The 13,196-nt window shown below is 45.2% G+C and overlaps 1 protein-coding gene across 2 annotated transcripts in view; it reads left to right on the top strand.

Annotated features, from left to right (window-relative positions):
* The window catches only part of LOC123763006 (uncharacterized), a 123,765-nt gene that overhangs the window by 24,778 nt on the left and 85,791 nt on the right, over positions 1–13,196 (top strand). Inside the window, exons 1-3 of one of the 2 annotated variants that reach the window (XM_045749919.2) lie at positions 4,383–4,850; positions 6,850–6,943; positions 8,944–9,081. In XM_045749919.2, coding sequence (XP_045605875.2) covers positions 4,385–4,850; positions 6,850–6,943; positions 8,944–9,081 — 698 coding nt within the window. In that variant the 5' untranslated portion in view covers positions 4,383–4,384. Of the gene's footprint in view, positions 1–4,382; positions 4,851–6,849; positions 6,944–8,943; positions 9,082–13,196 lie in introns of those variants that run through there. The other variant, XM_045749920.2, reaches the window with a different exon arrangement.

Here is a 13,196-nt window from a genome sequence, read left to right as displayed (position 1 = left end):
AACACTGGAAGACAGATGAGCGGCGCTAAATAAAGGAGTTGATAGATACACCAATAGATAAATAGTGGTAGATCAATAGTTCAACCATGAGAAGAACAACTCACATCCATGGGAGAACGTGAGAGACTCCATGAACGCTCGTGAGAGAGAGGAACACTCATAATGACCACAAACTACCCATTAACTCTCACCCTCCTTCCTCACGCTCATTTAAAAAAAAAACGTATGACGCAACAATCCAAGATGGCGACGTAAACAAAGCCGCGGTGTGACCGTTAGCCATATTTACATTAGCGCGCTCTGTTACTGCCTGGATGTGTGGCGATAGTTGTGCATGTAAACAATAACACCTTTGATAAAAGCATTGTATATATACTTCTTGTGTATATATATATGTAGTAAAAGCTTTTTGTAATGTCTATATAGTTTGGGCATTCGAGAGCGGTAATTATACGTTCTAGAGCGCAGTAATATTCTCGCCAGCATCCCAACATCAGATATCCATCGCACAAGGGATCACAGGTGGAAACTGAATACCCAAATGATCCTCAGAGACAGAAATCACTTTTCTGTATCAGGGTACTTAACAAACAGAATGCATTAGGCAGTGATGTCGTGGAGGCTGACTCCTTACACAGTTCCAAATGTAGATACGACAGAGCCCAATAGGTTCGATCAGGTACCTGTACACCAGTTGATTGACAATTGAGAGGCGGGACCAGAGAGCTGAAGCTCAACCCCCTCAAGCACTAGGCGAGTACAGACACTTACCATTCACCACTATACAATGGGAAACGAGAAACAATGGGCAGAGTTTCTTTCACCCTATGCCCCTGTTACCTAGCAGTAAAATAGGTACCTGGGTGTTAGTCAGCTGTCACGGGCTGCTTCCTGGGGGTGGAGGCCTGGTCGAAGACCAGGCCGCCGGGACACTAAAGCCCCGAAATCATCTCAAGATAACCTATTGCTCAAGATATACGGTCCTCACCAAAAAAATAATGACACTTAGCACGAGCCGGCAACTCCCCCCGTGATGAAACACACCCAAGGAAAAAACAAACAAAAACACCCGCAAACACCGACTCAACATTCTAATCCAGGTGCTTGGGACTTAATTAAATCACTTCCCGCCAACTCTACACACTCGACAACCGCCAAAACGCCGCCAAAATGGCGTAACTTGGCGCCAGCTGGCGGCAGGTTGCGACACCGCTGGTTGCCAAGACTCAGAAAGGCAGTTCTCTTGCTTTTATGGTTTTTTTAATTGCGTTATCTTTGTTTGGATCTTGTTGCTATTGTTTTTTTCTCCTGTGTTTGTTTTCTTAGTTTCCGTTCTTGTTTGTTGTCTGCACTTACGTCTTGTTAAACATTATACTGTTTATTGTTAAATTTGTGTTTTATTTTCTGATATTTTTTTTACTGTTTGTATTGCATAGGTACACAGGTACATAGAGGTACACAGGTACATAGAGGTACACGGGTACATAGAGGTACACGGGTACATAGAGGTACACATGAATACAGAAGTAAACACATTCACAGGTACACATATACAGAGGTACACACACAGGTACACATACATAGCTACACATATATAGGTACACATATACAGAGGTACACATACACAGGGACACAGAAGTACACAGAGGTAGAGAGGCAGGCGGGTGCGGGGTGGTGGAGTGACGTAATGATGTGAGTGGCAGTAACCCAGCTCCTGGGCCCCAGTCTTGGTGACCTGGGCCTCCCCCCCCCCCCCCGCTAATTAATGTTGCTGCTTCTCTTCCTCCTTCCTTTCCTTCCTTCCCTCTCTCCCTTCCTCCTTCCCTCCTTCCTTCCCTCTCTCCCTTCCTCCTTCCCTCCTTCCTTCCCTCTCTCCCTTCCTCCGTCCCTCCCTCCACAGCCATGATTATCTCCTTTCTTGGTTGTCAGTTTGTATGCTGATGAATGTACTTGGGTGAGTGGGTGGTCGGGGCAGGTGGGTGGGTTAGGTGGGATAAAGAGGTACAAAAATATACTGTAAATATAAACAGATGGGGGTGCAGTTTGGCAAAGGTGAATGTAGCTGGCATTGATGGATGAAAGTGAGCAGTTTGGCTGAGGTGGGTGTAGGTACATGTAAGTGGATATAGATGGATGTAAGGTGTGTGATGATGGCTGAGATGAACACAGGTGGGTGGTGTAGGTGGATGAAATTGAGGAAGAAGGCACGAGAGGGGCGTCGTGTTCCGGTACATCTTGTCCACTTTGACCAGGCTCTCTCCTCTACCTCCTCTCCCCTTCTCTCCTCTACTGTTGTTATCCTTCTCTCCTTTATCTCTCTTAACCTCTCCATCTTGAGGTTATCTTGAGATGATTTCGGGGCTTTAGTGTCCCCGCGGCCCGGTCCTCGACCAGGCCTCCACCCCCAGGAAGCAGCCCGTGACAGCTGACTAACACCCAGGTACCTATTTTACTACTAGGTAACAGGGGCATAGGGTGAAAGAAACTCTGCCCATTGTTTCTCGCCGGCGCCTGGGATCGAACCCAGGACCACAGGATCAGAAGTCCAGCGTGCTGTCCGCTCGGCCGACCGGCTCACTATATGCTTTACTCGCCTTCATCCCTCCTCCTCCCTCATATTTATCAATAAACACCACTTTACAAATAACTCAATTGATTACGTTCGATTTTTTCTTGAGCAGTGCTTCGTTCACTGTGTTGGAATGTAGCCCGTCCTCCAAAGACCCAAAAGTGATTCCATCTACCCGCCGAACCCCAGCTGTTTATGAATGAAAAACGGTTTACACACGACTCATAACTGATTTCGTTCGAACACTTCCGGAACAAGTGCCTCACTGACGAATTTTGTTCGAACCACAACGCTGTAAATGCTTCACCCACGTACTACAAGTACAAATAATCGCAACGGAACCTGAACACCTAACCTAACCTATGCTTAACTATACATAAAACTAATATATAAATGAAAACAAAGCTATTTTTAATACACTAAGTTAAAATGGATAAATGCGTCTTTGGGGGTGGGTGGCGGCTTTAACGAGCCTGGCTTGAGGACGGGCTGGGTATTACACCCTTTAACGTTTTGTCCACGCACTGCGCGCGCGCGTACACACACACACACACACACACACACACACACACACACACACACACACACACACACACACACACACACACACACACACACACTTGGTTGCCGGACCAAAGAGCCAGAGCTCAACCCCCGCAAGCACAATTAGGTGAGTACACACACACATCTATCTCGACTCGCAATGGGGAATTCCGGGTTTGAATCTCGAGCGGGGCAGAAATGGTTAAGCACGTTTCCATTCCCCTAATGATTATTTTTTTTTTTCGCGTAGCAGCAAAAGATACCCGGGTGTTAGGCAGCTGTTGTCGGGATGTATCCCGAGGAAGATCAGTAGTTGTAGCTTGGGGAAGACATCCATACAAGATTAAATAATATATACACACAGGCTGGCTGTCCCCGACAAAACGAGTTATGAGGAGACAGCTGCCACGCAGGATAAGGGCCGCCATCTTGAGCTTTACCTCGAGTGGCTACAGGTTGTGGCTGTTGTTGTTGTTAGATTGTGGCTACGGTGAGTGAGCCCGTAGTGGCCTCACCTGGCGCAGGAGCGGGGCTAAAACCCTCTGTACAACAGGTTGTGGCTGTTGTTATAGATTCAGCTACTCCGAACAAGTTCCAAGTAGCACGGGCTATGGTGAGCCCGTAGTGGCGTGTGGTTGTCCTTACACGGGTAAATGTCAGGTGAAGTGTGAAGTGCGTAGCGAGCGCTGGCCGGCCGTGTCGAGAACACTTTGGTTTGGGGTTGAGGCCTATCCACCTCTGGAGAGGTTTAAGGACCTCCTGGAGTGCTTACTCACTAGCAAGAGTGCTCTAGTCCTCAAGATGGTCGTGTGTACAAAGGAGTGAGGAACACCTCTCGGTGTACGTGTCCACGAAGACCACGCCACAACCTTAGCGTGGCTGTACGAAGATTAAGAGACCTGCGTTACCTTTGAATATATAGACGAAAGTATAGAAAATGGCAATCAGTAATATATAACAATAAAAATTTCTTCATGTAACAGTTAGTGGAATTAACTATACATCTTTGATAACAAATATATCGCGCCTAGTTTAAAAAAAACTAAAAACTAGGAAGCAGGAACTTAGGAATGTTGGACCACACGCGGACGAACTCACAGAAAACAGGAAGTGTAAAGAAACTCCACCAGGGGGCTAGACAAGGAGGAACTGCGCGCCAAGGCCGTCAAGTAGCCTTTAAACAGAGCAACCGAGGATAGCGCAGGACACTGCAGGAGACTTCACAAAATGAGAGCACAGTAGACGTCGTCGTGATCCACACGGCTCCCAGCCATGTTTACAAGGGTCCGCAAGCATGTGCCCATCGCCACCGTGTGTACCGCAGTGCTTGTGTGCTTGTTAGTGACTCTCGTAGTCGTTTTCCTGATGAAGGACAAGCGGGTCGAGGTCCCGCTCAACGTCACTCTGACCTCCCATGACCTTCAAGTCCCGAAACAACAACAGAAGGAAACGAGAGGATTCGAATTAGTTCAAAACGAATATGGAGGCTTCGAGTTGGTCTACAAAGATCCTGGGGGTTCAAAGACGCTCTGGAACGGCGCCAGAGGACCGGATCTGCTTCAGAGTGATTTAAAACAGTTGACTCCGCTTCCAAAGGAATCGGGAATCTCCGAACTGCTCCAGAACGATTCCCGAGTCACTGCACTGGTGGGGCAGACACCGTCAAGCCGTCGGAGACAGATGGAGAAGACTGTGAGCGTGAGAGTAGTGAAGAGCGTGGTGAGGTGCAGACACAGGGGTAAGAGAAGTGTAGTGTGACCCGAGGTAGTGACCCACACCCGGGGCTGTGTGCTGGTCACCTCCCCTCTCACTCCCAGTGCTCCTTATTACTATTATTATTATTATTATTATTTGTATCATTCACTTGACGTGTTATTTTGGGTTTTGTGTTTGTTGGTGTTCGATAGTTTGAGGGAATCGAACCCTCAATTTCGTATATTAATACATCTTCAGAAGGCATTATCATTCCTTCTGAAGATGTATTAATATACGAAAGCACTTAAGGAAATTCCTGTTTCAATTCTTCCTTCGTGGTCTCTCACATTTTACATCACGTGTTAATTTTCGTGATTTACACACACACACAATATATATATATATATATATAATATAATATATATATATATATATATATGTATATGTATGTCGTACCTAGTAGCCAGAACTCACTTCTCAGCCTACTATTCAAGGCCCGATTTGCCTAATAAGCCAAGTTTTCCTGAATTAATATATTTACTATAATTTTTTTCTTATGAAATGATAAAGCAACCCTTTTCTCTATGTATGAGGTCAATTTTTTTTATTGGAGTTAAAATTAACGTAGATATATGACCGAACCTAACCAACCCTACCTAACCTAACCTAACCTATATTTATAGGTAAGGTTATGTTAGGTAGCCAAAAAAAGCTAGGTTAGGTTAGGTTAGGTAGGTTAGGTAGACGAAAAAAACATTAATTCATGAAAACTTGGCTTATTAGGCAAATCGGGCCTTGAATAGTAGGCTGAGAAGTGCGTTCTGGCTATTAGGTACGACATGTATATATATATAATATATATATATATATATATATATATATATATATATATATATATATATATATATATATATATATATATATATATATATATATATATATATATATATATATATATATATATATTAATATAATATAGCAATTTTATTCTGCCTCTTCCTGTACTTAATTTTAGGCCTTGCTTTATTATTATTTTTATTATTATTCTTGATTCTCAGTTTTGGGTGCACCTGTTCTTCTTCAGCAGTGTTGTTCTTCAGAACTCATGTTCTCCAGTGTTCTCCCTCCGCACTGATCCCGAGTGTTATGACTTGTTCTCCTTCACCCATGTTCTCTAGTGTTTTTGTTATTGTTTCTGAGCCCGCTTATTACTCCGTTATTGTTCCTTCTTATACCGGTATTCTCTCTCTCTCTCTCTCGCTCTTTTTCTCATTATTTATTATGATTTTCCTTCTATGTTTTTTCCAATAATGCATTTATTTTTTCAGACATTATTTTATCTTAAGTTATTACCCACACGAAATATTGTGGTAATATTAAGGTAGTAGTAGATGTAGGGTAATAGTAGATGTAGGGTAGTAGTAGATGTAGTTGCAGTAGATGTATTAGCTGTATTAGTGGTTGTAATAACAAATGTCAGGATATTTACATAAATACCATTGGAAATGTTCCGTTTTCTGTCGTCGGTATGTTGTTCCTTACAGTTAATTTTGTATATATTTTTTAATTTCCTGGTCCTGGCGAGTAATAATTGTGTGAGGAGCCTGATCCCACACACACTGTAGCATTAGTTGAAATGTCAAGCCTATTACGCCCAGTTTCTTACTGCATTAACATTAAGCTGATCTCTCGACGGCAACATTGACAAGCGTTATCGATTTTTTTCATTGAGATCAAATTTCAAATTTTCTTCTGTTTACTAACGTATATAACTGTCATTTCGAAAATCATACATAGACATTTGGCTTTCCAAATAGAGCTTAGGTCTGTAAAGTTTAGAGATTCACTAATTTCGTAGTATTTAAAACGACTATACTAATTCCCAGAATTTGATAACTGTCGGCTAATTCAAGGAACAAATGGTAGAATTTGATAACTAGGGAGAGCTGATTAGGTAAATTTTTGAGTTGTATAATGTGTTAACTGTGGCGGATAATAATTGGTGGAAGACATGTGATGACTGAGAACCTGTGTCGTTGCAGATGTGTGCGCCTCAGGCTACAGCAAGTTCCAGGACCAGTGCTACAAGGTCATCAAGACAGACGCCCCCATCGACTTCACAGCCGCCCAGAGAAAGTACGTCCTTCCAGGGGCGGGATATACCAGAAAGTTTGGAGAGGGTGAGGTGGGGGCGGGTGGTGATTATACCCGCAGGGAGGTGGACCTAGGAAGAAAGGGAAGTAAAAAGGCAATGATTTGGTGGTAGAAACGGCTGAGAGGGTTAGACCTACGTCCCCATGAGAGTGTAGGTGGTTGTTGTTTTTAGATTCAGCTACTGGGAACAAAAGTTTCAAGTAGCACGGGCTATGGTGAGCCCGTAGTGGACTTACACAGGAGCGCGGCTGTAACTGAGAGAGGGTAGGGATTATAGCCAGGTTATGCGGAAGTTAATGGGACACATGGTTGGGTCTCTGGAAGGATAAGAGTTGACGGTTGTGTGTAAATGCTAGAGCTGGGGATACGGTTAGAAAACCTTGATCAATTTCTGTCACCCTTCCAGTAACTGAGCACACTAATGATGCCTCACCCTCCCTCTCCTGTCTGACGTAGTGCCACACGTCACTTGCCCTCGGGGGCCACGTAAACTAGCGGTGGTGGCTGGCACTAGTGCCACGGGGGAGTAGACATGACTGTGCTGGAAGGGTCAAACCTTCAATAATGATAATGGAGTGCCTCCGCCCCGCCATCTATGTTTATGCATCACAACTAACATATTACTTCATCACATTGATCAGGCTGATAATACCAGTCGTTAATATGAAATAATAATTTAATTTCAAATTTAAATTATGTGTATTTTTGTTTGTAAAGTAAAATAATTTATTTGGATCGCGAAACAAAATATTGTTTAATACAGTCAGGAGAAATAAAGTTTGAATAATGTTGGGTAAGTTGATGAGCCAATATGAAATACAATACCTTACGAAAATACCAACATATTAAATTGTCAGAGAATAGAAGAATTGTGGGACAGTTAAATTAACAAGACAGAATAATTGGTTGATGATGAATTAGTGAAGAACGAGAGATTGATGCATCATGGCTGAAGATAATGATGACAAATATATTCGTCGCTTGTGGTCCACTTGTTGGTCAGAACAGCTGCGGATTTCTCTCATTAGCGAGTACTCGCTAGATAAACCTGGTCTTCTAGTGGTGGCAACACTCCAAGTTGCCAGATGATTTTATCTTCATATTTACTGTTGCAGATTAAACTTTTATTTGTGAAGTTAGTGTTCTGGTATTGAATCAGGGTTGCAACTTCTGTCATCTGATTACCAGCTTGTTCAATTAACATTTTGTGTCAAGGATGAATACTTTTTACTAGTGAACGGTGTTGCCAGATCGATAGTGTTAGCTACGGCTTATCTAAGCTTTATCGATTGACTAATTAACATTACAGGTTAGGGTAAAACCCCATACTTATGTATTTGTGAATGTTACGTAAAGATTTACAGTCTTTTGCGCTCTCCTGAGTACTTTGTCTAGGTCCTAAGTATGTGGTTAGGACGAAATTTTAGTCTCAACGCGTAATCAGCCTTTTGTTGTTATCTGAGAAGATATTACCATTACTTATTCCCGGATGTTGGCAACGGCTGATAAGATGCCTTGATTTGTTTACCTTTTCTCGTCCGGTGATGAAGGTAGCTTGATAATGATGGTTTTCATTACATATTGTACACTTTCAGGTCCATCTACCTTTCAGTCAACTCAGACCGTCACAGACACTACTCACCTCTCATAATCTCATTCATTCGTGTATATCTCTCGTCTCATACAAACCACCTCTCACAGGACTATAACTGTACTCTCAGAACACCGTTAAACCAGTCCTTCACCCACCACTTCTCCTTGCAGCATATCTCTCTCTCTCTCTCTCTCTCTCTCTCTCTCTCTCTCTCTCTCTCTCTCTCTCTCTCTCTCTCTCTCTCTCCCCCCTCCCCCTCACGCACCTCACCTCTTCTCTCTCTCCCTCCACGCTCTTTCTTCCCCCTCACACCTCGCTTCTTTACCTCTCCCAGCACGGTTGCTCTCGCCTACACCTGCCTTTATCTCACCCTTGCCTCCTGCCGCAGGTGTCAGACGGAGGGGGCGGCGCTGGCCACGGACAAGACGCTGCAGGTGCACAACTACCTCAAGGAGCTGCTCAGACCACACCTCTCAGAGACCATCGACTCGCAGTACCGCCGGGCCTTCATAGGCCTCATGTGCCAGTAAGTGATTTGGTAGTTATCTTCTCCCACCTCTCCATGTGTGTGTGATCAGGTAGTTATTGACTACCCAGGTTAATGAGTGTGTGTACTCGGGTAGTCATCCACCAACTACTCTACAATTTAGGCAACAAAGCAGTAATAGATAAGCACAAGAACATAAATATAAGATAAGAGGCCATTGCATACCTGTGCTCAATAAACCACTTGTTTTCTGGTATTACTCAAGCGGGGTTTAGCTCACTGTTAAGGTGTTGCATAGTTGTGGTGGCCAAGACTGGTCAGTGCTCCTGTAGGTGACCTCGTGACCTTTCTTGTGACCCCCGGCTGACCGTGTTGATTCATTTAGCCCTGATCCAGCTCCCTGGTGATTGCCTCACCTCTTGTCTCGACCTAATAACCAAAGACCTTAACGTTGGGGTTCAGGTATAGTATGAACAAATCCACAACGGCCGTGACGAGGATTCGAACCTGCGTCCGGGAGCATCCCAGACACTGCCTTAATCGACTGAGCTACGACTAAGGCAGTGTCTGGGATGCTCCCGGACGCAGGTTCGAATCCTCGTCACGGCCCTTGTGGATTTGTTCATTTGATGCAACACGTTAGTGTGATCTGTGTGTGTTCAGGTATAGTATTCTCAAGGTAACTTGACGGATTATTTTATAAATTGTTTTTGTTGGTTCTGGATGTTTGGTGACGCTTTTATTACTTTGTTTTATTAGGAAGACTTCATGTTTTATTTCAATTATATTTCGATAGAACTAATTTAACATATAAATGTTGTTAGTAATTTTAAAGTTTATATTAATATAAATAAATTATATCAATATAATATTATTGTATAATTAGAATAACTTGATTATAATAATTTAGAACTGACAGTATACATATTGCTCCAGATAACTATACAGAAAGGTCCAGTCCGGCCTCCAGCGACTAAACTGATAAGTGATGTGCAATAAAAATAAAAATAATCATATTATAACAAAGAATAAAGAGTATTAGTAGTGCGAGGCGAGGCCGTAGTGAACCACAGCAGGCAGAGGTGAACCCGTGCTGGCTTTAAAAGAGCCCCAAGAACCAACACACCAAAGGTACAATGTGTGTGCCGTAAACGTTTGACTGTAACGAGAACAGGAAATGTGGCAATGTTGCTGCACTCTGATTTCGTTAGGAAAGTTGTGGTCAGGGTGAGGTGTAATTGTCTCTTTGGTAAGGTGGCCCTCCCGCCAGAGGTCAGAGGGCCACCTTACTGCAGTGGCCGGTGTATGTGGTAAGGCAAGGACCTCGTCCACATGGTCCTGTAACAGTAAGGCAAGGACCTTGTCCACATGGCACTGTAACAGTAGGACAAGGACCTCGTCCACACTACATCACGACAGTAAGAGAAGGAGAAGAAACAGAACAGAATGAATGGAAGGCAGCTTCTCACTTGAGAAGCGTGACTTGTGTGGTAATACCTGGAAACCTAACACCAGAGGCACACATCAACAGAATGACAACGGCAGCATATGCTAAAGTGTCCTATGGCCGGGTACCACTCAGGACCAACCTGGCCAAACAAGCTTTTAGTACACACAGAAATCACAATTGCGTGATGCACCAAATGAATAAATCCACAAGGGCCGTGTTAGGGCAGTTTTTCAAGATTTCGAAAAGTGCAGTGTTCTAATATCCTCCCGTGCAGAACTGGGAAGGTTGTAGATGTAAAAGGTAATATTCTGCAAGATAACGATGACGGGATAGCGACCTGACCCACAGTGGGTGTGGCTGTATTTCTGACGTCCCGAGAAAAATGGTTACAATGACCATGGCGCGTGTAGGTCTCGGCTCACCACGAGGACGGTTGTAAAACTCCACACCGTGTTTGGGAAGATTATTATATCCTGTTTAATGTTGCAGCCTACACTTTGTCTATCTGTTCTGGTCTAGTGTGTGTAGGTCTTGTGTATTCCCCCCCTGGTCTAGTGTATCTTGAGTATTTCTCCCTTGGTGTAGTGAATGTGGTGTCATTAGTGGAGCGGAGTCCTGATTTTTGTAAGCTTGATTAAATCAGCATGGTCGACACAACTGAATGTTCATAGGTTTGGTTCCCGGCCTGATGGAGACGTCTGGGCATGTTTACTTACCCCGGAGACTGTACCCAGTAGAGTGGTGTCGTACCCAGGCAGTTCTTAATGTACTGGAGAGGGAACTTAGGTTTCACTTGAACATCATCGTATATATTATATATATCTGGGATTTAATAGTTATATTTTCTTCATCCTTCATATTTAATCTGCTTGTTTACCTTGGTAATTGCTTGTGTGTTTCTCCAAGACGCTCTGTATTGAGCTGTTTGTTACCCTGTGTGTTGTCTGTACTGTGTATCTCTAAACTGTCCCGAGGTCAGAAGGCACACAGGTTACCCTGTGTGTTGTCTGTACTGTGTACCTCTAAACTGTCCCGAGGTCAGAAGGCACACAGGAGGACCATGGCTCCGTATTGTCAAGATAATAACTACAGTGTAGTTAAGACAGTGTGTACATTACGAGGCGTCCGAAGTGAAGACGACTCTACACACAAACACAGCACCACCGTAGCCTCTTAAGATGAAGGCCACGATTGTAGTAAACACATGACAAAAAAAAAACACCCTAACCCCTTCTTAGCCTAATATAAGCAGCCATAGGCCTAATATACACAACATTCGGCCTAATGCGGTACAAGCGTGTACCTTCTCGCCAGGCCCATGAGAGGGTTAGGTCGTTTCCGTCCTTCTCGAAGCCTCGGCAATACAATTGGAATAGTGTGTAGGGTCACTAGATTCAGCGTTTTGGGCATTTCCCTGAAGGCCACTTTATCGAGTGGCCTTGACGGGGATAGGAAGCCGGCGGGTTGTCAGTCTATGATGTATGTACTTTCATTGTTGGAGGAGATTCGTTGTGTATTTAATACGTAGGACGTATGTGTGTGTGTTTACATACAGCTGGTCAGTGTACGGGGGTCTCTGGTCCACAGCTGGTCAGTGTACGGGGGTCTCTGGTCCACAGGTGGTCAGTGTACGGGGGTCCCTGGTCCACAGGTGGTCAGTGTACGGGGGTCCCTGGTCCACAGGTGGTCAGTGTACGGGGGTCCCTGGTCCGCAGGTGGTCAGTGTACGGGGGTCCCTGGTCCACAGGTGGTCAGTGTACGGGGGTCTCTGGTCCACAGGTGGTCAGTGTACGGGGGTCTCTGGTCCACAGGTGGTCAGTGTACGGGGGTCTCTGGTCCACAGGTGGTCAGTGTACGGGGGTCTCTGGTCCACAGGTGGTCAGTGTACGGGGGTCTCTGGTCCACAGGTGGTCAGTGTACGGGGGTCTCTGGTCCACAGGTGGTCAGTGTACGGGGGTCTCTGGTTCACAGGTGGTCAGTGTACGGGGGTCTCTGGTCCACAGGTGGTCAGTGTACGGGGGTCTCTGGTCCACAGCTGGTCAGTGTACGGGGGTCTCTGGTCCACAGCTGGTCAGTGTACGGGGGTCTCTGGTCCACAGCTGGTCAGTGTACGGGGGTCTCTGGTCCACAGCTGGTCAGTGTATGGGGGTCTCTGGTCCACAGCTGGTCAGTGTATGGGGGTCTCTGGTCCACAGCTGGTCAGTGTACGGGGGTCTCTGGTCCACAGCTGGTCAGTGTACGGGGGTCTCTGGTCCACAGCTGGTCAGTGTACGGGGGTCTCAGGTCCACAGGTGGTCAGTGTACGGGGTTCCTGGTCCACAGCTGGTCAGTGTACGGGGGTCCCTGGTCCACAGGTGGTCAGTGTATGGGGTCCCTGATCCACAGGTGGTCAGTGTAAAGACGGGGGGGGGACAGATGGTGTAGAGTCAAGGAGGATAAACATTGGTAATGTCACTTGCCACCCTCCTCTCTTACCTTTTATCTATTCCTCGTCCATCTCCCTTCCTTCCCTTTTTACCTACCTTCGTCCCTGCCTCCCCCTCCCTCATCCTTCCCTGCCTCCCCCCTCCACCACCTCACCGGCAGGGCAAGAATGTGGCCCCGGGGACCAAGGTGTACAGGTTTAGCTGCCTGGCAAGCTTGCGCGGTCACCTGGAGACTGTCGGGAGACCTTTGCTTAACTCTCTTTCCCGCCTCACTTGTA

The sequence above is a fragment of the Procambarus clarkii genome, chromosome 47, assembly GCF_040958095.1.
Source record: "Procambarus clarkii isolate CNS0578487 chromosome 47, FALCON_Pclarkii_2.0, whole genome shotgun sequence".
In the NCBI taxonomy this organism is placed as follows: domain Eukaryota; kingdom Metazoa; phylum Arthropoda; class Malacostraca; order Decapoda; family Cambaridae; genus Procambarus; species Procambarus clarkii.
This window is presented reverse-complemented; position numbering and strand designations above follow the sequence as displayed.